General features: G+C 45.5%; 3 protein-coding genes across 9 annotated transcripts; all 3 read left to right on the top strand.

Annotated features, from left to right (window-relative positions):
- The first annotated feature begins 2656 nt into the window (after nt 1–2656).
- LOC119332253 (pre-mRNA-processing-splicing factor 8A-like) lies at nt 2657–12562 on the top strand. The gene is made up of 13 exons (XM_037605438.1): nt 2657–2904; nt 3493–3616; nt 3721–3813; nt 3944–4334; nt 4957–5446; nt 5543–9339; nt 9424–9530; nt 9644–9898; nt 10007–10642; nt 10733–10930; nt 11024–11302; nt 11772–12014; nt 12113–12562. The coding sequence occupies exons 1-13, from the start codon at nt 2657–2659 to the stop codon at nt 12302–12304; spliced, it is 7053 nt and encodes a 2350-aa protein (XP_037461335.1). The 3' UTR covers nt 12305–12562.
- Nucleotides 12563–14059: 1497 nt separating this feature from the next.
- LOC119331492 (protein FAR-RED ELONGATED HYPOCOTYL 3-like) lies at nt 14060–19412 on the top strand. 3 transcript variants are annotated; one of them, XM_037604652.1, is made up of 6 exons: nt 14060–14532; nt 15483–16777; nt 16851–16943; nt 17024–17074; nt 17153–17382; nt 19032–19412. In XM_037604652.1, the coding sequence occupies exons 2-5, from the start codon at nt 15485–15487 to the stop codon at nt 17369–17371; spliced, it is 1656 nt and encodes a 551-aa protein (XP_037460549.1). In that variant the 5' UTR covers nt 14060–14532; nt 15483–15484; the 3' UTR covers nt 17372–17382; nt 19032–19412. The 3 variants fall into 3 exon arrangements, with proteins under 3 accessions (XP_037460549.1, XP_037460547.1, XP_037460548.1); XM_037604650.1 differs by lacking the exon at nt 19032–19412 and having other exon boundaries at nt 14062–14532; nt 17153–17469; XM_037604651.1 differs by lacking the exons at nt 14060–14532; nt 19032–19412 and adding an exon at nt 14861–15096 and having other exon boundaries at nt 17153–17469.
- A 1650-nt stretch (nt 19413–21062) lies between these two features.
- On the top strand, nt 21063–22653 carry LOC119332697 (probable glutathione S-transferase GSTU6). Of its 5 annotated transcripts, none has more exons than XM_037605849.1 (3): nt 21063–21498; nt 21801–21806; nt 22271–22653. In XM_037605849.1, exons 1-3 carry the CDS (start codon nt 21119–21121, stop codon nt 22584–22586), a joined length of 702 nt encoding a protein of 233 aa, XP_037461746.1. In that variant the 5' UTR covers nt 21063–21118; the 3' UTR covers nt 22587–22653. The 5 variants fall into 5 exon arrangements, with proteins under 5 accessions (XP_037461746.1, XP_037461748.1, XP_037461749.1 ...); XM_037605851.1 differs by lacking the exon at nt 21801–21806 and adding an exon at nt 21637–21642; XM_037605852.1 differs by lacking the exon at nt 21801–21806 and having other exon boundaries at nt 21063–21497; nt 22264–22653.
- The last annotated feature ends 5221 nt before the right edge of the window (nt 22654–27874 follow it).

Genomic DNA, 27874 nt, shown 5'->3' with positions numbered 1-27874 from the left:
AACTTATTTGTGGCACTGGTGTTTGAGTCATATTGGTGTAAAGCGCATGAAGAAACTCCATGCTGATGGGCTTTTGGAATCACTTGATTATGAATCACTTGATGCTTGCGAACCATGCCTCATGGGCAAGATGACTAAGATTCCGTTCTCTGGAACTATGGAGCGAGCAACAGACTTGTTGGAAATAATACATACTGATGTATGCAGTCTAATGAGTGTTGATGCTCGCGGCGGGCATCATTATTTTCTAACCTTCGCAGATGATTTGAGCAGATATGGGTATATCTACTTGATGAAACATAAGTCTGAAGTATTTGAAAAGTTCAAAGATTTTTCAGAGTGAAGTAGAAAATCATCGTAACAAGAAAATAAAGTTTCTACGATCTGATCGTGGAGGAGAATATTTGAGTTACAAGTTTGGTCTTCATTTGAAACAATGTGAAATAGTTTCGCAACTCACGCCACCTGAAACACCAAAGCGTAATGGTTTGTCCGAACGTCGTAAACGCACTTTATTAGATATGATGCAATCTATGATGTCTCTTACCGATTTACCATTGTCGTTTTGGGGTATGCATTAGAGACAGCTGCATTCACGTTAAATAGGGCACCATCTAAATCCGTTGAGAGGACACCTTATGAACTGTGGTTTGACAAGAAACCCAAGTTGTCGTTTCTTAAAGTTTGGGGCTATGATGCTTATGTGAAAAGTTTCAACCTGATAAGCTCGAACCCAAATTGGAGAAATGCTTCTTCATAGAATACCCAAAGAAAACTGTTGGGTACACCTTCTATCACAGATTCGAAGGCAAGATATTCGTTGCTAAGAATGGATCCTTTCTAGAGAAGAAGTTTCTCTCGAAAGAAGTGATTGGGAGGAATGTAAAACTTGATGAGGTAATTGTACCTTCTTCCGAATTGGAAAGTAGTTCATCACAGAAATCAGTTATAGTGATTCCTACATCAATTAGTGAGGAAGTTAATGATGATGATCATGAAATTTCAGATCAAATTAGTACCGAACCTGGTAGGTCAAACAGAATACGTTTCGCACCAGAGTGGTACGGTAATCCTGTTCTGGAGGTCATATTACCTGATCATGATGAACCTACGAACTATGAAGAAGCGATGATGAGCCCAGATTCCACGAATGGCTTGAAGTCATGAAACCTAAGATGAGATCCATGTATTAGAACAAAGTATGGACTTTGATTGACTTGCCCGTTGATCGGTGAACCATTAAGAATAAATGAATTTTCAAGAGGAAGACGGACACTGATAGTAGTGCTACTATCTACAAAGCTTGAATTGTCTCAAAATGTTTTCGACAAGTTCAAGATGTTGACTATGATAAGATTTTTTCACTCGACGACTTCTCAAAGACTTATTTCCACTGTAGCTTATGCACAAGCCAGAGCTCAAAAGGTCTGGCCATAAGTATGGTTCTAGTACTTCCATCGAGCATTAATAAAAGAAATATATTTGATGAAGCATGCACGTATAACTTTCTCAAGTCCTTATTTATATACTTTAGTCTTTATTGAACATCAATAAAAGGAATGCATTTTCCATTTCAACCAAAAATATTAGTCGGTGGCGACATTGAGCTATTCTCATGACGCGTTGCCGAGGGATGCCGGGGGAAGAAGACTTCGCCCCTCTTGAGAGTTCGAATGTATTTCTATTTTTTCTATAAGGATGTGTTTGTAAGGACTTGTGAAACTTAGTATGTGGCATGAGGCCTTTTAGTGACAAAAAGTTATTAATATCACACCTTAGAGCATCTCCAACAGGCGCGCTAAACTAGCGCCGCGCCGCAAAATTCCCCGTTTTAGTGCGCGTGCACGGAATAGTTGCTCCAGCGGGCGCGCGAAAACAGCGCGCGGGCCGAAACTCAATCGCGCGCCGCTTATTTGCTGCGCCCGCTCCCGCGCGCTGGACTCTCGCGCGCTCGCTCGCACCTCCCACCCCCCCATCCAGCCGCGCCGCCGCCGCCGACCGCGCCACGCGGCGACCGTTCCGGCGCTTCCCTGGCCTATCTCCGCCCCGCGCGCGCTTTCTCCGGCCCCTCTGGTCCTGCCACCCCGCGCGCGCTGGTCCTCCGACGAACTATTTGTTGTGTTTAATTGCACTATTTGTTGTATTGAACGATAACTGTTTGTTTGAACGATAAACGAAATTAAACTATTTATTTTTGTTTGTTTTGATCTTTTTGTTTCTGTTTTCGAATGCATATGTTGTTTGTGCGAGTGTCGCGCGCGCTGCATTTTAGGAAATAAGGAAAAGTGTGAACAAGAACCCGTGTAGTTTTTTTGTTTGTTTTGAGAATGAAGAATGAGAACCCGTGTAGCCCACCACCCACACAGCCGACTCGAGAACCAAAGCCCGGCCCAATCGCACCAAAGTCGGCTCGAATCTCTCCCCGCCACACCGCCATAGCCTGCAGCCAAGCCCCACCTATAAAAATCTGGAGGCATCGCCACCTCCCTTCGGTTTCCCCCTCTCCTCTTCTTTTCCCCCCTTTCATTCTAAAAAAATATCCGTCGAACCCCAACCCGTCTCGCCCGAGACTCAAAACCCTCGCAGCAGCAGCGGAGGCCGCCACCGCCGCCCGATGTGGAACGGCGGGCCGCCGCCGCCGCTGCCGCTGCCGCCCATGGCGGCCGCGCCCCCTCCCCCGGGCACGGCCGGCGCGGGCCTGCCCCCGCCCCCTCCTCCGCCGGCCGCCGCGCCCCCGCAGGCCGGCCAGCCGCTCACCCCGGCGGAGCTCGAGGCGCAGCTCGTCGAGAAGGCCCGCAAGTGGCACCAGCTCAACTCCAAGCGCTACGGCGACAAGCGCAAGTTCGGCTTCGTCGAGGCGCAGAAGGAGGACATGCCCCCCGAGCACGTCCGCAAAATCATCAGGTATGGAACCTCCAGATCCGCGGCGTATGGTTTTCCTCTACGGCCTGCTTCTAGGTTTCGGGGCCTCTGGTGCTCATGGCGCGCTGTGATGCTTAATTGCTCGTGGTCTTAGGTCGTTCCGTAGCTGTGTGTCGCGTTGAACTAGTGGCGTGGATGTGATAGGCGTCTCGACTGAAGTCAGTGGTTGTGCGAGCATGGTGTTTGATGTTTGGTGTAGGTTTATGGTTGTAACTGTGATTCGATAGGGTTTAGGTTTTGATTTACCCATGTTATTTTCTGCGCTGCATCATGTGCTCGTTGTGGTTCCTGCTTACGATTTGTCACTGGAATTAGGTATGAGTTTGCTGCCTCTTGCTCTGGATCCCTGAAATTAGGGTTTACGATATTGTTTTGTATTTTATCCTCATAGTTATGGTGAACATGTTAATTTGCTAGTCGCTCAACTGTAGCTTGCAGGAGTCAGGATTCTAGATATGTTGAACTGTTGATGTGCTAGTTGCTGTAGCTCAGCATTGGTAAACCTTCATGTGGTCTAGTTTGGGATCTGCCTACATTTCAGTAAATTTATGCATCTGTCTTTCTGAACAGGGACCATGGGGACATGTCCTCGAAGAAGTACAGGCATGACAAGCGTGTTTATCTTGGAGCACTCAAATTTGTGCCTCATGCTGTTTACAAACTACTGGAGAATATGCCGATGCCCTGGGAACAAGTAAGCCCTTTAGTTGTGACTTTTTGATATGAACACTTGATAATCTTATGGTTGCTGAGGTTAGCTGTTCCATGGCCATAGACTAAAATAACTCCTGTTTTCAGGTTCGCCATGTTAAGATCTTGTACCATATCACTGGCGCCATAACCTTCGTAAACGAGATCCCATGGGTAGTTGAGCCCATTTACTTGGCGCAGGTGATGATCTAGACTTGATTCTTCTTTCATTATTACCACATTCCTGTTTGTCCCTTTTATCTCTTATCTCATGTCATGTGTCTTTCTAGATATGCTTACAATATATCTCTTGTCATGTGTTTGTCTGCAGTGGGGCTCTATGTGGATCATGATGCGAAGGGAGAAGAGAGATAGGCGGCATTTCAAGAGAATGCGTTTTCCACCATTTGATGATGAGGAACCTCCACTAGATTATGCTGATAATTTGTTGGATGTTGAACCACTGGAGGCTATACAATTGGAGTTGGATCCAGAGGAAGATGGAGCTGTGTATAACTGGTTTTATGATCACAATCCCCTCGTGAAGACCAACTTTATAAATGGTCCCAGCTATAGGAAGTGGAATCTGTCTCTTCCAATAATGGCAACACTTTATCGCCTCGCTGGTCAACTTTTGTCAGACTTGACTGATCGGAATTATTTCTATTTGTTTGACATGGAGTCTTTCTTTACTGCCAAAGCACTTAACATGTGCATCCCAGGTAACAAGATTTACCTTCTTCTTTTGTAAGCAAGTTTGATGTCTCAAGTTCAAAAATACTACCACAAAACATTGTTTAGTATGATACTTATAGCTTTTGATTTGATGATTAAATAAAACAATTTCCCACCTGGTATCTTGATACTGCCAAATGTTTCATGAAAATTATGAAAAGATAATCGACTAGTGCTTGTATTTTCTTATGCTTTATCAAAAGAGGCAACACATTGGTATATTTGGTGCACAGCATATGTTTTCTTATAGCTTTTGATTTGATGATTAAATAAAACAATTTCTCACCCTGAATACTGCCAAGGTTTTATGAAAATTATGAAAACATAAGCAACAATTGCTTGTAATTTCTTCAATGTATTTTCTTATGCTTTATCAAAAGAGGGAACACCAAAGAACTAGCTATGCACAAGGGGGCGTGGAAGCTTGCTATCCATGTGCCAGAGCCATGAGTTGGTCGCGAGATCTATGGGTTTCACCTCTAGCCTACCCCAACTTGTTTGGTACTAAATGCTTTGTTGTTGTTATTGTATCAAAAGAGGGAACACATCTGTATATTTGGTCTACAACATATGTTGTCTTATCACTGACATTAAGGTTCTCAATTGTAGGTGGTCCAAAGTTTGAGCCATTGTACCGTGATATGGAGAAGGGGGATGAGGACTGGAATGAATTTAATGACATCAATAAACTCATCATCCGTCAACCACTTCGGACCGAGTACAGAATTGCGTTCCCCCACCTGTACAATAACAGGCCAAGGAAAGTGAGACTTTGCATATATCATACTCCTATGATAATGTATATCAAGACAGAGGATCCAGATCTGCCTGCATTTTATTATGATCCTCTGATAAATCCGATCACTTCAACCAGCAAGGTTGATCGTCGGGAGAAGAAAGCAAGTGAAGATGACGACGAAGATGACTTTAGTCTCCCTGAGGGCGTGGAGCCTCTTTTGAACCGAACTCCACTTTACACTGACACGACAGCTGCCGGCATTTCATTGCTTTTTGCTCCAAGGCCTTTTAACATGAGATCTGGTAGAACACGCCGTGCTGAGGATATCCCTCTTGTATCTGAGTGGTTCAAAGAGCACTGGTAAGTACTACAACGAGTTAACAAATAACAATCCCTTTCCATATTTTCTTCGTTGGTATACTTCCGTCTCATGTTGCATCGACATCTGTTTTGCAGTCCACCAGCGTATCCAGTTAAGGTCCGGGTGAGCTACCAGAAGCTGCTGAAGTGCTATGTGCTCAATGAGCTACATCATAGGCCTCCTAAAGCACAGAAGAAGAAACATCTGTTCCGTTCACTGCAAGCAACGAAGTTCTTCCAAAGTACAGAGCTTGATTGGGCAGAAGCTGGGCTGCAAGTTTGCAAGCAGGGCTACAACATGCTTAACTTGTTGATTCACAGGAAGAATCTGAACTATCTTCACTTGGACTACAATTTCAATTTGAAGCCTGTGAAGACACTCACAACAAAAGAGAGAAAGAAATCTCGTTTTGGAAATGCTTTCCACTTGTGTCGTGAGATTCTTCGACTTACGAAGCTGGTTGTTGATGCAAACATCCAGTTTCGCTTGGGAAATGTTGACGCCTTTCAGTTGGCCGATGGTCTGCAATACATATTCTCCCATGTTGGTCAGTTGACCGGTATGTACAGATACAAGTATCGTCTGATGCGGCAAATTAGGATGTGCAAAGATCTGAAACACTTGATATACTATCGTTTCAACACTGGTCCTGTTGGAAAAGGACCTGGCTGTGGTTTTTGGGCTCCTATGTGGAGAGTGTGGCTGTTCTTCCTTCGTGGCATTGTGCCCTTGCTTGAAAGGTGGCTAGGTAATTTGCTGGCCAGGCAGTTTGAAGGTCGCCATTCAAAAGGAGTTGCTAAAACAGTAACCAAGCAGCGTGTCGAGTCTCACTTTGATCTGGAACTTCGAGCTGCAGTTATGCATGATGTCCTTGATGCTATGCCAGAGGGCATCAAGCAAAACAAGGCCAGGACTATACTGCAGCATCTTAGTGAGGCATGGCGCTGCTGGAAGGCAAATATCCCCTGGAAGGTCCCTGGCCTGCCAGTTCCTATTGAGAACATGATACTCCGTTATGTGAAGTCCAAGGCTGATTGGTGGACAAATGTCGCTCACTACAATCGTGAGCGTATCCGGCGTGGTGCTACAGTTGACAAGACTGTCTGCCGCAAAAATCTTGGAAGGTTAACTCGTTTGTGGCTGAAGGCAGAGCAAGAGAGGCAACACAACTACTTGAAAGACGGGCCGTATGTGACACCTGAAGAAGCAGTTGCTATTTATACAACCACGGTCCATTGGCTGGAGTCAAGGAAGTTCTCACCGATTCCATTTCCCCCACTCTCATACAAGCATGACACCAAACTTCTTATATTGGCACTGGAAAGGCTAAAAGAGTCATACAGTGTGGCAGTAAGATTAAATCAACTGCAGCGAGAGGAACTGGGTTTAATAGAGCAAGCATATGATAACCCACATGAAGCTTTGTCAAGGATAAAACGTCATCTTCTTACTCAGCGTGCTTTTAAAGAAGTTGGTATTGAGTTTATGGATCTGTACAGCTACCTGATCCCGGTATATGAAATTGAGCCTCTTGAGAAAATTACTGATGCATACCTTGACCAATACTTGTGGTATGAAGGGGATAAACGCCACCTCTTCCCAAATTGGGTAAAGCCTGCTGATTCAGAACCACCTCCTCTACTTGTTTACAAGTGGTGCCAAGGTATAAATAATTTGCAGGACATATGGGACACTAGCGATGGGCAGTGTGTTGTGATGCTGCAGACAAAATTTGAGAAGTTCTTTGAAAAAATTGATCTGACTCTGTTGAACAGGCTTCTTCGGTTGGTCTTGGACCATAACATCGCTGATTATGTCACTGCAAAGAACAATGTTGTGCTGTCTTACAAGGATATGAGTCACACAAATTCTTATGGGCTTATTCGAGGTCTTCAGTTTGCATCTTTTATTGTGCAGTACTATGGGCTGGTGCTGGATCTCCTACTTCTTGGTTTAACACGAGCTAGTGAGATTGCAGGGCCGCCTCAGATGCCAAATGAGTTCCTTACATACACTGACACTAAAGTTGAGACAAGGCATCCCATCAGGCTGTATTCTCGATATATTGATAAGGTGCATATAATGTTCCGGTTCACTCATGAAGAGGCAAGGGATTTGATTCAGCGGTACTTGACAGAGCATCCTGATCCTAATAATGAGAACATGGTCGGTTACAACAACAAGAAATGTTGGCCTAGAGATGCAAGAATGAGGCTCATGAAGCATGATGTTAATCTGGGAAGAAGTGTATTTTGGGATATGAAGAATCGCCTGCCAAGGAGCATTACTACATTAGAATGGGAGAATGGCTTTGTCTCTGTATACAGCAAGGATAACCCAAACCTGCTCTTTAGCATGTCTGGGTTTGAGGTCCGTATACTGCCGAAGATACGTATGACTCAGGAGGCATTCAGCAACACGAAGGATGGAGTATGGAACTTGCAGAATGAGCAGACAAAAGAAAGGACAGCTATTGCATTTTTGAGGGTTGATGATGAACACATGAAGGTGTTTGAGAACCGTGTCAGGCAAATCCTTATGTCATCAGGGTCAACGACATTTACCAAGATAGTCAACAAGTGGAACACTGCTCTCATCGGCCTCATGACATATTTCCGTGAAGCAACTGTTCATACACAGGAACTACTGGATCTGCTTGTAAAATGTGAAAACAAGATCCAGACTCGCATAAAGATTGGCCTGAACTCGAAGATGCCTAGCAGGTTTCCACCAGTTATCTTCTATACACCCAAGGAAATTGGAGGTTTGGGTATGTTGTCAATGGGTCACATTTTGATACCACAGAGTGATCTTAGGTATAGCAAACAGACAGATGTTGGTGTGACACATTTTCGAAGTGGTATGAGTCATGAAGAGGACCAGCTTATCCCCAACTTGTATCGCTACATCCAACCATGGGAGAGCGAGTTCATTGATTCTCAGCGTGTTTGGGCTGAGTATGCTTTGAAGAGGCAGGAAGCACAATCGCAGAATAGGCGCTTAACACTTGAAGATCTGGAAGATTCATGGGATAGAGGCATACCCCGTATCAACACTTTATTCCAGAAAGACCGCCACACTTTGGCCTATGACAAAGGGTGGAGAGTGCGGACAGACTTTAAGCAGTATCAAGTGCTGAAACAGAACCCATTCTGGTGGACACATCAGCGACATGATGGAAAGCTGTGGAATCTGAATAACTACAGAACTGATGTCATCCAAGCACTTGGTGGTGTGGAAGGTATCCTGGAGCATACCTTATTTAAAGGAACATATTTCCCTACTTGGGAGGGTTTGTTTTGGGAGAAGGCTTCAGGTTTCGAGGAATCGATGAAGTACAAAAAGCTGACAAATGCACAGCGTTCTGGGCTTAATCAAATCCCCAACAGAAGATTTACCCTCTGGTGGTCGCCAACCATTAATCGTGCAAACGTATATGTTGGTTTCCAGGTTCAGCTAGATCTGACAGGGATATTCATGCATGGTAAAATTCCAACCCTGAAGATCTCTCTGATTCAGATTTTCCGTGCACATCTTTGGCAGAAGGTCCATGAAAGTGTTGTTATGGATCTTTGCCAAGTTCTGGATCAGGAGTTGGATGCGCTGGAGATTGAGACAGTACAGAAGGAGACAATACATCCCAGGAAGAGTTACAAGATGAACAGTTCATGTGCAGATGTCCTCCTTTTTGCTGCACATAGGTGGCAGATGTCCAAACCAAGCTTAGTTTCTGAGTCAAAGGATGTCTTTGATCAGAAAGCGAGTAACAAGTACTGGATTGATGTGCAACTACGATGGGGAGACTACGATTCACATGACATAGAACGTTATACAAGAGCAAAATTTATGGACTACACGACAGATAATATGTCCATCTACCCTTCTCCGACTGGTATGATTTTGAGTATCCATTAACTTTCAATTTCTTGTCTTGTCTGAATCCTCTGTGCTTAATGCTGATTAATATTTATTGCAGGAGTGATGATTGGACTTGATCTAGCTTATAATTTGCACTCTGCTTTTGGCAATTGGTTCCCTGGGTCAAAACCCCTCCTCCAGCAAGCAATGAACAAGATCATGAAGGTAATAACCATGCTAACTGTAACAAATCTAGCTCTATTGCTTTATCTGTGTTGTAGTAATTTTTTTTGGCTTACTTAATAAATGACATTCTTGTTTATTTTCTCCTTTGACAGTCAAATCCTGCTCTGTATGTGCTGAGGGAGAGAATAAGAAAGGGTCTTCAGTTGTATTCATCTGAACCCACCGAACCATATCTGTCTTCGCAGAACTATGGAGAGATATTCAGCAATCAAATCATATGGTTTGTGGATGACACGAATGTCTATCGAGTTACCATTCACAAAACCTTCGAGGGTAACCTGACCACCAAACCTATCAACGGTGCTATCTTTATTTTCAATCCAAGAACTGGGCAACTATTTCTGAAGGTTTGTTCCTTTTCTTTTGCTTTTACCTCTAGTTTTGTTGCAATTATTGCATAACTGTGCAGCATCACAACTTGGAAGACTTAAATGAAAATGGATTATAATCTGCAGGTCATCCACACAAGTGTATGGGCAGGACAAAAGCGTCTAGGGCAGCTGGCCAAGTGGAAAACTGCTGAGGAGGTTGCTGCGTTAGTTCGGTCTCTTCCTGTAGAAGAGCAGCCAAAGCAAATTATTGTGACAAGGAAGGGTATGTTGGATCCATTGGAAGTCCATCTGCTTGATTTCCCTAACATTGTTATCAAGGGCAGTGAGTTGCAGCTGCCATTCCAAGCTTGCTTGAAGATTGAGAAGTTTGGTGATCTTATTCTCAAGGCTACGGAACCGCAGATGGTTCTTTATAACATATACGATGACTGGCTGAAAAGTATCTCGTCCTACACCGCATTCTCTCGTCTTGTGCTTATATTACGAGCATTACATGTCAATAATGAGAAGGCCAAGATGTTGCTGAAGCCTGACAAGACAATTGTTACGGAACCACATCATATCTGGCCATCTTTGACTGACGAGCAGTGGCTGAAGGTCGAATGTGCACTCAGGGATCTCATTCTTTCTGATTATGCAAAGAAAAACAACGTTAATACTTCTGCACTTACGCAATCTGAGATTCGTGATATAATACTTGGTGCTGAAATAGCTCCACCGTCACAGCAGAGGCAACAGATAGCTGAGATTGAGAAACAGGTAACCTTTCTATACCAGCCTTTGTGTCTAGTTTCTATGCATAGTAATTGCGTCAGTTTTCCTCATTTTTGGATTTGCTTGAATTTGCAGTCCCGAGAGACAAATCAGGTAACTGCACAGACAACAAGGACAGTTAATGTGCATGGAGATGAGCTCATCGTCACAACAACCAGTCCGTATGAGCAAGCAGCGTTTGCATCGAAGACAGATTGGCGTGTCAGGGCCATCTCTGCTACGAACCTGTATCTCCGTGTCAACCACATTTATGTTAACTCGGATGATATAAAGGTCAGTACTGCAATTCCTTTTCTTTGATTTACTCATAAAACCACCAAATAACAATTGCCTAATGGTTACTTACTGCTTGTATTATGTGTACAGGAGACTGGCTATACTTACATCATGCCAAAGAACATATTGAAGAAGTTCATATGCATAGCAGATCTACGGACACAGGTTGCAGGTTTCCTGTATGGGCTGAGTCCACAGGATAATCCCCAAGTCAAGGAGATCAGATGCATATCCATTCCGCCACAGCATGGAACTCACCAGATGGTGACTTTGCCATCGAATCTCCCAGAGCATGAGTTCCTTGCTGACTTGGAGCCGTTGGGATGGATGCATACCCAGCCGAATGAAGCTCCTCAGCTATCACCTCAGGTTTGTCTCCTACCATTTGTATCTTCAAACCTAACCTTGTGATTCTTATCCAAAATCTAAACTGAGTAGCTGAATTTCAGTGCACAATTCTATAATGTCTGATCAAGCAGATTTATGTCTTTCCATGAGCGGTTAATTGTCTCCCTCGTGACATTTGAATTCTGAATATTAAAATGCATGTTATACATAATTTAATCTTTCCAACTCACAATGCACTGTACATAAAATTTATTGCTGTTGGTTCTTTTGATTCTTGCACATTTTATAGTAGCGACTTTTTCTTGCCTGTGACAGTTTTAGTGCTGAATTGTTGGTTCTGTTGTTTTTGGCACATTCTTAGTAGTCCTTTTTTGCCTGTGAGCCAGTGTCTCGCTACTGAGCTGTATTTTGTTGTTTCTTGCACATTTCAATTGCCTAGTGCCTTTTTTGGGTATGATATGTGAGTCTCATATGCTGAACTGCTTTGCAGGATTTGACATCACATGCTAAAATTTTGGAGAACAACAAGCAGTGGGATGGTGAGAAGTGCATCATTTTGACCTGCAGCTTCACCCCAGGATCGTGCTCGTTGACTGCGTACAAATTGACACCAAGTGGTTATGAGTGGGCCCGTGGCAACAAGGACAACGGGAGCAACCCACAAGGGTACCTCCCAACTCACTACGAGAAGGTCCAGATGCTTCTCAGCGACCGCTTCCTTGGATTCTACATGGTATGTGTACTCATCTTAATAGGATTAATATTTGCAAATTGTCCTTTAGAGCCAACTCAATTTCGGAATACTCAATTCACTTTTGCGTCTCCCACCAGGTTCCGGACAACGCTCCGTGGAACTACAACTTCATGGGAGTCAAGCACGACCCGCTGATGAAGTACAGCATGAAGCTGGGCACACCCCGCGACTTCTACCATGAGGACCACAGGCCGACGCACTTCCTGGAGTTCAGCAACATTGAGGAGGGCGAGGTCGCTGAGGGGGACAGGGAGGACACCTTCTCGTAGTCGTAGCCACCGTAGCACGCCCCTTCGCCCCTATGCTAGCATATCGAAACCTGCAATGAGATCCGCTCAGTTTTGGATGGAGATCTCTGTGATCTGTAAACTTTGACGTGACATGTTGTATGTTGTTCTCCGTCTCTCAAGACTAGTAATACTTTGTGTTGTAAGCCTCCTTCAAACACGGTGCTGTACAAGTGCATCATGATAACAGTTCAAACATTTTGCTTGGTGGCATGTAGATCTCATCACGTAATTTTGTTCCCAGTTTTTTGCTTGGACTTGACCAATTTATGCTCTTGTGCACATAGGGGTTGCACTGACCTGAAAGCAAAGCTTTACTGGTTCTGAGGCTGGATTTGCGTTCCGAAACCCCTTGCCAGGCTTTTGGCCGAGAGAAAAATGTTGGCTTTGTGGTGTCCTCCACGTGGTTGTGAAAATCGTAGGCTTTTCAACAAACTACAGACCTCTCTAAATTGCCTATATATAAAGCGAAAACAATTCAAGTTGGACAAGTGAATAAATCATAGCTCTGTCAAATTCATGGGGTGAAAACACATGAAGTTTTTTTTTGAATGGAACTCATTGCATTCCTCTGGAAGTCTGGATCTTGAAAGAGCAATGCTACATCTACGTAAAGGCTTTTGTTTGGAGGAAATTAGCGAAAGGGCCCCACCCAGTTGAAATCAGAGGGGGCCGAGAGATAAGTTATAGAGATTACGTAAGACTTCGTAATGCTTTATGTAGATGTAGCATTTTTGATATTGAAAATGGCACCATGACCTTAGAGCATCTCCAGCCGTTTGCCCCTCCAGGAGGCATTTTTTTCGCCTCCTGGGGGGCTGCCGGCGAGAACTTAGGCCTTGGGGGCCAAACCACTTTCACTCGTTGCCTCCCCACGAGCAGCGTTGGACTCCCACAAACAGAGCGGCATGTCGTCCTGCCCGTGTAGATGTCCGAGTCTGGTATCTCCGGGGCGTTGTACATGCTCTCCTCCGTCTGGTACTCCGGGATCATGTGGTAGTAGAGGATGTTCTCCGGCAACCCGGGCTCGCTGAGCCGGTCCGTGGTCAGCCGCGCCGTGCCGCCCCGTCCGAGGCTGCGTTTGCTGCTGCTCGCGTCCACGCCTGGCCGCGCCGCGCGCCCGCCGGCCTTCTCCAGCAGCTGTGCGTGGCCGCGGAACACCGCCTGCTCGTCGCACCGCGGCCCGCACTTGAAGACGAGCGCGAAGTAGTAGCAGCAGCCGCTCGAGTGCAGCCTCGCCAAGCCCGCGAGCTCCCCGTTTGGCGGGCGCGGCGGTCCGGCGCGCGGCCACAGAGGGCTGGCGGGGCGGTGCGGGAGGCCGGGCAATGCTGTGCGGAGGCACCGAGGCAGGTCGGGCAGCCAGGACGCGGGCGGAGCTGGCACGGGAAGAGAGAAGACGGGGGCTCTACGAGGAGAAAGCGACGGGGGGAGAGAATATGGGGGGAGAGTGGTTGCAGGTGGGCCACAAGAGGCAAAAAAGATGGCGCCGGCGTCCCCAGCTGCCATCCGGAGGTCTGGGTTTGGGGTGCGAGCGCCGGGGCTAACTTTTATCAAATCCGGCGAAAAACGAGCCTTTGAGAACATGAGTGGAACATTTTTTTACTGCCGGGCCTTAAAAAAAAGCTCTTGGGAGCCTTCCTGGAAGGACAGGTGAAGATGCTCTTATCCACCTGTGTTTTGGCGGTCCCTTGTCATGCATCACTTTGAGAAGCGCAAACAAAGGCATTTTTTTTACCGCGGGCATTTGGGCTAGGTCCTAATTTGAGCATGTTTGTTGCTCGTGGTATCTGAAAATTTCACGGCCTTCCCCTGTTCTGCTCTGTTTCTTACTTTCTTTCATTCCAGAGCGGCTACTAGCAAACGAAATGCTCCCCGTGCCTCGGCTCTTCCGTTCTCGCTCTCGCTCTCGCTCCTCGCCGCGGCCCACCCCTGCTCCAGCCCGGCGTGCCTGCTCGTCTCCACCACCCAGCCTATACCTCTCCTCAAAGCACCGTTGAGGTCATCCCGACGCGGCGGCGTAGGAAGACCGCCGGCCGCGACCGCGACCGCGCCCACCCCCGCCACGCGCGGCAGCTGCTCGACGGAATGCCGGCCTCGCCGCGAGACGCCATCTTCCGCGCCACCAACGCGCGCGTCTAGCCGCGGCAGCGCCGGCCCTGCCCCAGTGCGGGCGCGCGCTTCTTTGGCGGCGGCTCGGAGGCGTTCCCGAGGTGCGTCCTCTCGCCGGCCCTGCCCTCTCCACCCCCATCCCGCCGCCTCTTATTCAGTTTTCCTTTCTCCGGCAATTTGTTAATTTCCCCTAGAAATTCATGCCATGAACACAAGATTTTTTTTTTGAGGGAATGGACACATATTTTTGAATAGAAATGAACCCGAGAAATCTCGCGATCAACTGGGTCACGCCGGTGAATGATAATGATAAGAGAAGAAAAAATGGAGAAGGTAAAGTGCAGCTATTTACGTAGGGAAGAGAAAACCAGAAAGGCTCTTCGTAAAAAAAAAACAACCCAGAAAGGCAGCTCGGCTTTCCCAGATCGACCAGATCGCCGCCTCCTGCTTTCCCTCAATCCCTCGCCCTAATTGCTGAACGAGATTTCTGCGGCAGAAAAACAGTCTCACCGCCTAAACCGCTGTGGCCGCCGCCCATCACAGTATCACCGGGCGGCGCCCATCAGAGTACACCCCGCGGCGCCGCCGAAGCAGAAGACGACTTGGGGGTGGAGTGCGTGCCGGTGTGCCTGACCCAGCTCGAGGACGGGGAGCCAGGAGGCGAGGTTCCTTTTCAATTCTTGCCCCTTCCGTCTAGCTATTTTCGATCAGGTCATGTAGGCTGTGTGTGTTTGGTTTGTGCCAAGTCAGGTCTGGCTCTCTGTAATGTGTAATGGCCGTGCTCTTGAGTTGGCTGTAAGAGGGGTTGTTACTTATCTGATCAGGCAAAGTTCTTGCTCAACTTTTGCATCTTTCATCTAGCTTTTCTTGACCAGATCATCAATGCCTTTGCGTGTAAACGTTGTAGTGCATCCGGAGCACCATTTACTGATTTGATATGCTCGTTAAGTTCAGCATGAAGCTCACAAGTTCATGGTTAGATTGCCAGCATTTAGGTCAATATGTTATGTTGCCTTTGAATGAGAATGATTAATTTTTTCATGATTTATAGGAATGGATGATGGGATCGGTGGTGTTCAAGAATCAAGTGACATGTCTATTTCGAGCGATGACGACGGCATTACGCAACGAAGGGAAAGCAATGTGGAGCTTGCACATGGCCCTGCTGAAGCTCAACCAGATGGATCACTTGGAGAACCTGAAGTGGGGATGTCCTTTGGTACCGAGAATGAGGTGAGAGAGTACTACAACACATATGCTAAAGCAAAAGGCTTTGGTGTGACGAGAAGGAGCTCAAACCGTGATGATAATGGACAACTGAAGTACCTTACGTATTCCTGCTCTCGCTATGGTAAGGCTCAGTCCAACTCAGGAAATATGTTGAAGCCAAGTCGAACAGCCGGGACAGGATGTAAAGCTAAAATCAATATCACCCGTGCTCCCGATGGGAGGTTTCATCTTTCGACGGTCATTTTGGATCATAATCATACATTAAGTCCACTTAAACCTCGGCGGTTCAGATGCAACAAAAAGTCAGACTTCCGTGTCAAGCGAAGGCTTGAGCCGAATGACCCGGCTGAAATACGAGTAAACAAGAGTTCAACCATACCTCGTGTCACACACTTTGACATCGAGAAGCAATTTCAATCAGCCTATACGAATTCGAAGTTCAAAGAATTTCAAGAAGAGCTAACACAAACTATGTACTGTGATCGGAAGTTGATGCAAAAGGAGGGGGCGATAGAAACGTATGAAATCACCGAGGATGTGCTGATTGACGAAGATAAAGGATGGAGAAAAGATATTGTGCACCATGTATACTTCAGTGAGGAAGAGTTTGAAGTTAAGTGTTCATGTCGCCGCTTTGAGTTCACTGGTATTCTCTGTAGGCATGTGTTATGTGTGCTCACTCACAAGAAAATCAAGGAGGTTCCGCCACAATACGTCCTTGATCGGTGGAAAAAAAATGTGAATAGAAAGCACAACTTTATCAGATGCACATATGGCGGCATGGAAGACACTCCTGCTGCAGAACGTTTTGATAGATTGTGCAATTCTTTCTACCCAGTTGCAGAGATAGGCGCCATGTCAGATGATTCATGCAATGCTTTGATGGAAGAGCTTCACACCCTGAAAATTCGATTCTCTAGCAACTCAAGTTCTGAAAATGTTAAGGAACATGTTGCTACACGGGAAGATGCACCTTCGAATGGAAAGACAACAAGTAAAACTATACCAAGTCCAATAGCTGTCAGGTGTGCTGGATGTCCTCTACCGAGAAAAGAATCTATGCTTGATAAGCTTATTTGTCAAGCAAACGAAAAGAAGAAGGAAGCTGAACAAAAGGTATTGTTGCTTATATTACGTTTGCTCGTAAGCCACTTTTTATAAAAACTCGCTAATTTTGCATTTATTTCAGGCTTCCTCCACAAATTTAAACAAGAAAAGGCCCCGAAAAAATAGAAAATCATCAGTGGATGGTATTCTAGAACAACCTGTTATGGAACATTCGGTATCTAATCTTGTTCTCAGTTGTTCAACAATATTATTTTCATGTATTTTTTAAGCTAACAGTTTTGCAATCTGAAACAGAGTCAGCAACCTGTTTGTTTGGATGGCCCAGCTAGTAGCATCACATCTCAGGTATATTTGTTTCTCATCTTTTTATTTGTAGCAAACACCTGAGCATCCATGTCATTTTTATGACTTTATTTGGAGCAGAGAACATTTGACTTGGCTATTACCACTAGCAACATAAATCCATCTGTGACAGCTGCAATACCATCTGGAGGTTCATCGACAATGGTTATGCCTCAAATTCTTGGAGAATACACACTTATGCCATTTCAAGTTCAACAAGGATCGACTATAGTGTCCAGCTCTGCAGAATTACACTTTGATGGAATTGGAGGGCTCAATAATAAGGTGGATCGGAGTTAGACAGGATTTATGTAAGTTCAAGACTGGATGCAGTATCTTTTAGTGTAGTAGCTGATAGGCACCAGGGCACTAGAAAGTAACACATCTATGTTTTCTCATCTGGTCTCTCCCTGAAGTACTAGAACTGATTACAAAACTATTGTACATTTGCAAATTTCCAAGGATATGCATGTGTGCACATTGCCGCTAGCTAACCCCCATGGTTGAGAGCTTCCAGTTCAAACAGTTTTGTCTCAGACATCTGCAATTTGCCATAGATATGCCATATGTGCATATAAACCTGGGAATGGTTTGTAATCCAAACTAAACCCAGGCCAACCCATGCATGTACAAGTCCAGCGCTCAAGCCGAACAAAACCAGATTGCAAATGGTACAATCCAAACCAATCCAAACTGTATTTATTTTCAAGCCAAATCCATCCAGACCATTTTCTAGATATGGTTTGAACCCAAAGTTTCAAACTATGGTTTAGTCAGCAGCAACTGGAACGTTGGACTTGGAACCCAAACTTGACCTGTACGTGCAAAACTACGAAACGCATGAAGCATGTACGAACAGCGGCTAGCTTGGTGTGTGCTTGGTCTGAAGAGCTTCAGTGTACGTACTCCGTGCGTGCACCGGAAGAGCAGATGGTGGCGCCGTCCGCGGAGACGGTGGCCCGTCGCCGGCTGCAAGACCTTGCCGGATATGTGCAAGACCCTTTGGCAGATCGCTGTGCCGATGATCTTGACCGGGGTCTTCCAGTTCCTCATCGGCTTCGTCACTGTCGCCTTCGTCGGCCACATCGGCAAGGTCGAGTCTCCATTGTCAACAACATCGTCCAAGGCCTCGGCTTTGGGCTCCTCATGTTCTGCATGAAGGAGTTGGCTAGGTGAACGCACACTCATGTCGCTCATCTGCGGCTGCGGCTGCGGCTGCTCCCAAACCTAGTGCCAGTCTTGTGTGACATGAGGTCAAACTGGTCGTTAGACTGGTTTTTATCCATGGACTAAAATGGTATGAGACCAATTTGTCTCTGTCCAGACCAAACTAACCCAATCTATTAATTACAGAAGCCCGCACCAAACCAAATTACAATAGAGGCTCAACCCATTTCAACCAAACCAAAGCAGTCCAACAGGAAAACCAAATTGAAACTATGGTTTCAGACCAAAACTATTCCCAGGTTTATGTGCATATGACTTGGAGCTTTCTATTCCAGCTGTTTGTTTCAAGTTCTAGTTGTGCATCCTACAAGCAGGTTGGACATGCCCTTTATTTTCATGTGCTTCAGGATTATGTAGTGTAATGTAAGATGGCTCTTTCATGTCAGTCTTGTCTAAAGCATCAGCATCACTGTGCTACTGCTATCCCCAGCTTGATAATCTTTATTTGTCATTCTCAGCAATCAATTACAGAATAGTACTCCCTCTGTAAACTAATATAAGATGTTTTAGACCACTAAAGTAGTGATCTAAAACCTCTAATGTTTCTAGCAGACAGATTTCTTTTTCATGATCCTAGATGGAGAAAGTATGATAACAACATACAAGTCGCACATGCTTTGCAATCTTTCAAACTCTTCCAGAACTCTATTAGACAACCTTGATTTTACTGATAAGGCCGGATTTTTTTATTTTTTATTTGAGATCCAACCGCTGGCTTTCAATATATTGGCAGGTAGAAGTGGGAGCATAGAAACAGCCTTAGATTAGTAGCGGATTCAGTCAGCCGGGGTCGCCAATTGCTCCTGTCACTCTCCAGGACTCCATGTCTGGGAGCTTTCTATTCCAACTGTTTGTTTCAAGTTCTAGTGTGCATCGTACAAGCAGGTTGGAAATGCCATTCTTTTTCATGTGCTTCAGGATATATGTAGTGTAAGATGGCTCTTCCATGTCAATCTTGTCTAAAGCATCAGCATCACCGTGCTACTAACCCCAGCTTGATAATCTTTATTTGTCATTCTCAGCAATCAATCAGAGAAAAGTATCACCTCCGTACCAAAATGTAAGAGTTTTTTTGGTTTTGCGTAGGGCATAAAAAACGTCTTACATTTTGTTACAGATTGAGTACTACATAAGGATGTTTCTAGCAGACATATTTCCTTTTCATGATCCTAGTTGGAAAAAGTATGATCACTAAAGTAGTGATCTAAACACTCTTATATTTCTTTACGGAGGGAGTACATGCTTTACAATCTTTCAAACTTTCCAGGACTAGACAACCTTGGTTTTATTGATTAGATTGGAGTTTACAACCGCACAAATTCATTTAACGCAAAGTACAAGTTACAATCAACAGCAACTACATGAGCAATTCTGTTGGGAAGTTGCGCATTCCAGTTATCTTCTGTTCCAGAGACAAGTGCATGATCTGCAACCTCATGTGCTAATTCGCTTTGGTCTCTTTTGATTTGGTGAAACTGCACCTGGTGCTTCTTGCCGGACTGCACAGAGGATATAACCTAGGCTGGAGTGACTGTATGCCTCTCCCTGCAAAGGAGAAACAATAAAAGCAGAGTCATTTTCCAATTTATTTTCAGTGGCACACCGACAGGTTTGTCCAGGCCGTCCCGAGCCGAATGCCATAGAGACATGCATGGACTTTCAACTCCCTCGGCACAAAGGCATCTCACATGTTTTTTCTTTTCTTTTTTCATTTAACATTCTCAGTGGAAGGATGAACAGAATTCAGAACAAACTGGGCTGAATTTACACACAGGTAACATGTGCTGTCAAGTGTCAAGTTCCACGGACTGTCAAGACTCAAGAGGAGGCAGGGCTATGTTGGAAGACCTAAATATTTTGACGAAAGGCCCTCCAACATAATGTTCAGAGTTCAGACTGCTCTTCATTTCTTCCTTGCCAAGTCCTCATATTTTCACTAAATGGAATAGATGATTTCTCCTGACCAAGCTTCATATATATTCGATATGTGATTGAATTCTTGAGCAATGTTTGAATTGGCCTCCATTGAGGAATCATCTGCAAAAAGCAGGTGACTAACACTAGGAGCTCCTCCGCATATCTTAATTCCTCTAAGTGACCCTCTCATGTGTAGCATGGCTGAGAACCCCACCACATCAATAAAAAAAAATACTTCCTCTGTCCCGTAATATAATATGCCACGTTATTACATCCAATATGTGGGAAAAATGGGTCCCCTGGTGAAGCCTTCTCTGGGGTGTGATTGTTTCAGTAACATCCCCATTGACTTTGATATGGTATTTGACAGTGAAAATGCACTTTTTTTAACAAGTTGATCCACCCTTCGTCGAAATAACTACAATAACTGACATCTCATTTTGGAGCAAGTGGTGCTTCAGTTATTCGAAACAAGTTCTGGTAGAGAGCCTGGAAGCTTGCTTGGATAGTTGGATATACCCACTAGCTTGAAGACCCAATTAAGGCCCTGTTCGGAATCGCGCCGCTCCGCAACTCCGCTCCCGGAGCGGGTGGAGCTGCAGTTGAAAATCACGGAGCTGCAGTTTCCTCGCTCCGTGGATTCCGGGAGTGGGTGGGTTGCCGAAACGTTGCAGTGTTACTATCTAGAGGAGGGAAGATGGAAACATATTTATCCCCCCAACCCCAATGTTGCTGATCGAGTATGCACGAGCACGTGTTGGGCGAAAAATCGTCGGCATAATTCAGCCTCATGGATGATGTACACATGTTGATACTCTTTCTCTACATATAGTCCACCCCATTACACTAGTTAATCACCTACCATCGATAGAGAATTCCACGGGAGGAGAGGGAGGAGCTGCAATGGCGGGAGGAGAGGAGGTGAAGCTGCTGGGGAACTGGGCGAGCCCGTACGTGGCCAGGGCGAGGCTGGCGCTGCACCTGAAGGGCGTGCCCTACGAGTACATCGAGGAGGACTTCGCCGACAAGAGCGACCTGCTCCTCCGCTCCAACCCCGTCCACAAGGCGGTGCCGGTGCTCATCCACGGCGGCAAGCCCGTCTGCGAGTCCCGGGTCATCGTGCAGTACGTCGACGAGGCCTTCTGTGACACCCGCCCGCCCCTACTCCCCGCCGACCCCCGCGAGCGCGCCGCCGCCCGCTTCTGGGCCGCCTTCGTGGACGACGAGCTGCTGGCGCCGTGGGGGATGGTCATGCGGTCGGGCACGGACGAGGAGAGGGCGGAGTGGACTGCTGAAATCTGAGATGGGCTCTAGGCCCATATTGCAATTTCTGAAAAATCTCTAAGGGCCCATGTGGATTATATAGCACTAGGTGTGGTGTGAAGTTTAGTCCCACCCTGAAAGTGGAAGGAGAGTTGGAGTGGTTTATAAGGGTTTCTCTTCTACATGCTATTGGAGCTTGAGAAGAGAAAGAGGCCCTCGCGCACTCCTCCTCCGCCTCGCCTCTTCGCCTCCATGAACAGATCACATCTGCTCACGAGCAGGTCTCCGAAACCACGCCCTTCTGATTCTTGTACGGGGTGAGGGGCGAATAGGTTTTTGGGCAGCGATTACGCGACTGCTCGCTTCCGATCGTCTACTTCCTCTACGTCCGCGTCGCCTTCATCATCACCATGTCCACCGCCGCCGAGAAAGCTGAAGCCGACAAGAAGGTCGCCGAGGACGCCGCTGCTGCCACCAAAGCCGTGGCCTACTGGAGGGTATAACTCGTTTATCCCGCTCCGCCGAGAAAGCTGAAGCCGACAAGAAGGTCGCCGAGGACGCCGCTGCTGCCACCAAAGCCGCGGCCTCTGCGTGGCCTACTGGAGGGTATAACTCGTTTATCCCGCTCCTGATTATTTTCATATTAGCAGTATGTGTAGATTTGTCTACTGTTTGCTTAGTACGTGCATGTTTAGATCAGAGTCAGTACGTCATCAACTTAGTCAATGCCATGCTAGTGATTTACTCATGGATTAATTTAATCGAGAAATTGCCTATTTACTCAACATGGACGCGGCGGACCGTCGCGGCGGTGGATACGCTGGAGGGGGCCCTGGGGGAGCGCTCCGAGGGGTTCTTCGGCGGTGACCGCGTCGGGTACGTCGACGTCCTGCTCGGCGGCATGGTCCCGTGGGTGCGCGTCACCGAGAGGCTCTCCGGCCACAACTTCTTTGATGCCAGCAAGGCGCCGCTGCTGGCGGCGTGGATGGAGTGCTTCGGCGAGCTGGACGCCGCCAGGGCCGTCTTCCAGGACGTCGACAGGCTAGTTGAGTACGCCGGGACGATCCAGGCACGGCTTGCCGCCGAGGCTGGAACTGCCAGCAACTGATAAACCTGGTCTGCTATGGTGGTCGTTGTGGTTGATGCAAATATCCACAGTGTATCAAATTACGCGCTCAGGGTCTTTCCCTCTATTCAAAATAAATAAAATCAAATCAAAATTACATAGAACTCTTGATGAATGGCATTTTTATATAGTCGGGCTATACTATTAACCATGCTCTTATTAGATAAACTAAAGAGCAACACAAAATAAGGTTGAAGAAAAGTCATATTTGAGAGGAAAGACATAAAAAGAACCGACCACCAAAGTAAAAGCCAATCGCCAGAATAAAGCCTCTGTGTTTCTCTACTTATGTGCCCATCTATGCTAAGCTAGTAGTCATCCTCTAGTTGGTCAGTTCCTGAGAGAAAAGACAGAAACAGAGTCCACCAACAAAGTAAAAGCCCATCGCTAGAATAAAGCCTGTGCGTTTCTCTGCTTCTGTGTCCGTCTATGCTAAGCTAGTTGTCGTCCTCTGGTTGGCCAGTTTCTGAGAGGAAAGACGTAAAAGAGTCGACCACCAAAGTAAAAGCCCATCGTCAGAATAAAGCTCGTGCGTTTCTCTGCTTCTGTACCCATCTATGCTAAGCTAGTTGTCGCCCTCTGGTTGGTCAGTTCCTAAGAGAAAAGATACCTTTAGTCATGTTGTAAACTTTGCAACTATAAGACTTGTGTTAGCTATTGCCATATCCGGAGGTGGAGTTTGAGACAGCTAGATGTACATAATGTGTTTTTGCATGGTGTTCTTGAAGAGGAGGTCTCCATGAAACAACCACCGGGGTATGAAGACAAGAAAATACCGCATTATGTGTGCAAGTTTGAAACAAGCACCTAGAGCATGGCACTCTAGATTAAGCTCCTAGTTAAGAGGTCTTGGCTTGATTGCATCCAAAGTTGACACATCTTTGTTTATTTACAACAAGGCAAAAATAGTTATCTTTGTGCTTATAGTTGCAAGATCTTCACAAAGTGATACTAATGCTCTTCTGCATGATTTGAGCTCAGAATTTGCTTTGAAGGATCTAAGTGACTTGCACTTCTTCGTAGGCATTGAAGTCAAGAAAACACAAGATGGGATAGTGTTGAATCAGAAAAAATGTGCCACTAAGATTCTATCTTGTATGGGAATAAAGAACTGCAAACCTGCAACTACACCTTTGTCTTCCTCGGAAACACTCTCAACTTATGAAGGAGAGCCATTTCAGGAGGAAGAAGGCACAAGGTATAGAAGTGTTGTGGAAGCACTCCAGTATTTGACTCTCACACGCCTAGATATCTCATTTGCTGTTAACCAAGTTTATCATATTTGCATGCACCCACCATTATACATTGGAAAGTTGTCAAGAGGATTGTGAAATATGTAAAACATACTGTGGGATTGAGCAGGGGCGGAGCCAGGCCCTGGGCACCTAGGGCCCAGGCCCGGGGCGTGGTATTTTTTCCTAGCTATTACCTAGATAGATTTTCGTATAGGCCCGGGGTACAACCCATCTGTAACGCAGAACAAACGAAGGCCCATGCCTATTGGTTCACACCGACGATCGATCCACGCTGCTCTCCGCCACTGCACACACACACAGGCACGATGCACAATCTAGCTCGCAACCTCCAGCGCTCATGCGGTCGCGCCGCGCCGTCGCCTCCCTACTCAGCTATTCCTGTTCTGCCGCCATCCTCTACCAGCCGTAATCCCGGCCTCCCCACTTTTGAGAACCCCTGGTTGATTGGTTCCCCACCCAGTCCCATCGATCTGCGTGAGTGCGCAGCCCCAGCCCACAACTGCTGGTTGTAGTCTCTGTCCATAGTTCGCCGGCCGCCCTCCCTGGGCCTCCTCAATCCTCAGCACGACAACACCCCTCGACTGACTCTGAAGCTCTTACCATGACGCAGGTATTTGAAGGAGATCTCCTTTCCTTTGTGTTCGATTTTGGGTCATGTGTCGTCTGATATGCCTTCTGATGTGAGAATTCTAGCGTGCTTTTGCGTGTGTGATTCAGGGAACGGGAGGTGAAATGGGCAACAACATGAAGCAGCCTTTCTCCCCCTTACTAGCTTGTAAATCAGGTATGTATCCTTTTTAAGGAATTGGATGTTTATTTTGGGGGAATGCTTGCGGAGCCTATGATTTTGCAGTGGAAATTTCTTGTTACTATCTATATTCAGCAATGTGGTGTTGTACTGAATATGTTGTTTGTGTGGTAATGAAACATATGGTGTGTAGGAACAAAAGTAAAGCTATTTTAATTACATTAGTGGGCACAATTCACCCTTGGTTGTAACAGTTCGATGTCTTGGGTGTATCAGTGTATGCATGTGTATGTTAGTATGTCAGTATGGATGATTTCTAGCATGGTTGGTTTGATGCCAAAAATTGGCATGCCAATATTTGGCAAATGAGTGCGTAGGAAAGTTCTCCCCTCGCGCTGGAACAAAAAAAATTAAGCCCTGATAACCCACAAGTATAGAGAATCGCAACAGTTTTTGAGGGTAGTATTCAACCCAAATTTATTGATTCGACACAAGGGGAGCCAAAGAATATTCTCAAGTATTAGCAGCTGAGTTGTCAATTCAACCGCACCTGAAAACTTAATATCTGCAGCAAAGTATTTAGTAGCAAAGTAATATGATAGTAGTGGTAACGATAGCAAAGGGTAACGGTAGTGAAAGTAATGTTTTTGGTATTTGGTGGTGATGATAGCAATAACAACGGAAAAATAAATAAGCAAAGAACAATATATGGAAAGCTCATAGACAATGGATCGGTGATAGAGAATTATGCCGGATGCGGTTCATCATGTAATAGTCATAACCTAAGGTGACATAGAACTAGCTCCAGTTCATCAATGTAATGTAGGCATGCATTCCGAATATAGTCATACATGCTTATGGAAAAGAACTTGCATGACATCTTTTGTCCTACCCTCCCGTGGCAGCGGGGTCCTAGCGGAAACTAAGGGATATTAAGGCCTCCTTTTAATAGAGTACCAGACCAAAGCATTAACACATAGTGAATACATGAACTCCTCAAACTACGGTCATCACCGGTAAGTATCCCGATTATTGTCACTTCGGGGTTAACGGATCATAACACATAATAGGTGACTATAGACTTGCAAGATAGGATCAAGAACTCTCATATATTGATGAAAACATAATAGGTTTAGATCTGAAATCATGGCACTCGGGCCCTAGTGACAAGCATTAAGCATAGCAAAGTCATAGCAACATCAATCTCAGAACATAGTGGATACTAGGGATCAAACCCTAACAAAACTAACTCGATTACATGATAAATCTCATCTAACCCATCACCGTCCAGCATGCCTATGATGGAATTACTCACGCACGGCGATGAGCATCATGAAATTGGTGATGGAGGAAGGTTGATAATGACAATGGTGACGGATTCCCCTCTCCAGAGCCCCGAACGGACTCCAGATCACCCCTCCCGAGAGGTTTTAGGGCTTGGCGGCGGCTCCGTATCGTAAAACGCGATGAATCCTTTCTCTCTTATTTTTTTTCTCCGCGAAAGCAAATATATAGAGTTGGAGTTGAGGTCGGAGGAGCTCCAGGGGGCCCACAAGGTAGGGGGCGCGCCCTAGGGGGGCAGGCGCGCCCCCACCCTCGTGGCTAGGGTGTGGGCCCCCTGGTCTTCATCTTTTGCAAGGATTTTTTATTATTTCCAAATAGACGTTTCGTGAAGTTTCAGGTCATTCCGAGAACTTTTGTTTCTGCACATAAATAACACCATGGCAATTCTACTGAAAACAACGTCAGTCCGGGTTAGTTCCATTCAAATCATGCAAGTTAGAGTCCAAAACAAGGGCAAAAGTCTTTGGAAAAGTAGATACGACGGAGATGTATCAACTCCCCCAAGCTTAAACCTTTGCTTGTCCTCAAGCAATTCAGTTGATAAACTGAAAGTGATAAAGAAAAACTTTTACAAACTCATATGGAATAATTTTGGGGTTTATGGAGTTGGATGCACATGCAGTATTCCCGCTTAGTACAAATGAAGGCTAGAAAAAGACTGGGAATCAACCAGCTAGAGAGCGACAACAGTCATGAACATGCATCAAAATTAATCAACACCGAATGCAAGCATGAGTAGGATATAACCCACCATGAACATAAATATCGTGAAGGCTATGTTGATTTTGTTTTAACTACATGCATGAACATGTGTCAAGTCAAGTCACTTAAATCATTTAGAGGAGGATACCACCCTATCATACCACATCACAACCATTTTAATAGCATGTTGGCACGCAAGGTAAACCATTATAAGCTCCTAGCTAATCAAGCATAGCACAAGAAACTATGATCTCTAGTTGTCATTGCAAACATGTTTATTCATAATAGGGTGAATTAGGAATGATGAACTAATCATATTTACAAAAACAAGAGAGGTCGAGTTCATACCAGCTTTTCTCATCTCAATCAGTTCATCATATATCGTCATAATTGCCTTTCACTTGCACGACCGAATGATGTTAGTAATAATAACAGTGCACGTGCATTGGACTAAGTTGGAATCTGCAATCATTCAATAAACATGAGAAGACAAGACAATATGGGCTCTTTTGTCAGATCAACAATAATGCATATAAGAGCCGCTTCAATAATTTAATTATGGTCTTCTCCTATCGACCCCCAAAGAAAAGAAAAGAAATAAAACTATTTACACGGGAAAACTCCCAACAAGCAAAAGAAGAACATGAAATCTTTTTGGGTTTTCTTTTTAATTACTACTACAAGCATGGAAAGCAAACTAATTAAAAGGTATAACTAATTTCTTTTGGTTTTTCTTAAGGTTTATTAAACACGCAAAAGCATAAAAAGGAAAATAAACTAGCCTGGATGATACAATGAAAAAGTATGAGCACTGACATCTAGCAATGAGTGTGTGAACATGAATGTAATGTCGGTGGGAAATACGTACTCCCCCAAGCTTAGGCTTTTGGCCTAAGTTGGTCTATGGTCACGGCTGGCCTGGCGGATATCCATAGTAATAGTTAGGGTCGTACTGCGATGAAGAAGACGCTGATTGCCACTGGTTGGCAATCATCTTCGGATCCCAATGGTAATTAGACTGTCGTGGAGGATCAACTTGTGGTTCCGACTCTAGCTCTGTGGCTTATGTAGGGTTCCGGTAGGCGTGAATAGCCTCTAACGGAACAAGGTATTGGCCTGAAGATAAATCAAATAAGGAAGGAGCAGGCAGGGTAATAGTCTCAGGATGATGTTTATGAAAGAACAATTTGTATTTAAGCTCCCCTTCCCTATTCTTAACA

Source organism: Triticum dicoccoides, chromosome 7A (genome assembly GCF_002162155.2).
Source record: "Triticum dicoccoides isolate Atlit2015 ecotype Zavitan chromosome 7A, WEW_v2.0, whole genome shotgun sequence".
Lineage (NCBI taxonomy): Eukaryota > Viridiplantae > Streptophyta > Magnoliopsida > Poales > Poaceae > Triticum > Triticum dicoccoides.
The sequence above is the reverse complement of the archived record's forward strand: the minus strand, read 5'-3'. Positions and strand labels throughout refer to the sequence as shown.

What these genes read in the sequence shown, in the direction of transcription:
- LOC119332697 (XM_037605852.1), top strand. Translation starts at nt 21,119, where the DNA reads ATGGCGGGAGGAGAGGAGGTGAAGCTGCTGGGGAACTGGGCGAGCCCG. An exon ending in CACGGACGAGGAGAGGGCGG is followed by an intron (nt 21,498 to 22,263) that starts AGTGGACTGCTG and finishes CTATTTACTCAA; the next exon opens with CATGGACGCGGCGGACCGTC.
- LOC119332253 (XM_037605438.1), top strand. Translation starts at nt 2,657, where the DNA reads ATGGCGGCCGCGCCCCCTCCCCCGGGCACGGCCGGCGCGGGCCTGCCC. An exon ending in TGCCGATGCCCTGGGAACAA is followed by an intron (nt 3,617 to 3,720) that starts GTAAGCCCTTTA and finishes TCCTGTTTTCAG; the next exon opens with GTTCGCCATGTTAAGATCTT. An exon ending in GAGTGGTTCAAAGAGCACTG is followed by an intron (nt 5,447 to 5,542) that starts GTAAGTACTACA and finishes TCTGTTTTGCAG; the next exon opens with TCCACCAGCGTATCCAGTTA.
- LOC119331492 (XM_037604652.1), top strand. Translation starts at nt 15,485, where the DNA reads ATGGATGATGGGATCGGTGGTGTTCAAGAATCAAGTGACATGTCTATT. An exon ending in AGAAGGAAGCTGAACAAAAG is followed by an intron (nt 16,778 to 16,850) that starts GTATTGTTGCTT and finishes CATTTATTTCAG; the next exon opens with GCTTCCTCCACAAATTTAAA. An exon ending in AACCTGTTATGGAACATTCG is followed by an intron (nt 16,944 to 17,023) that starts GTATCTAATCTT and finishes AATCTGAAACAG; the next exon opens with AGTCAGCAACCTGTTTGTTT.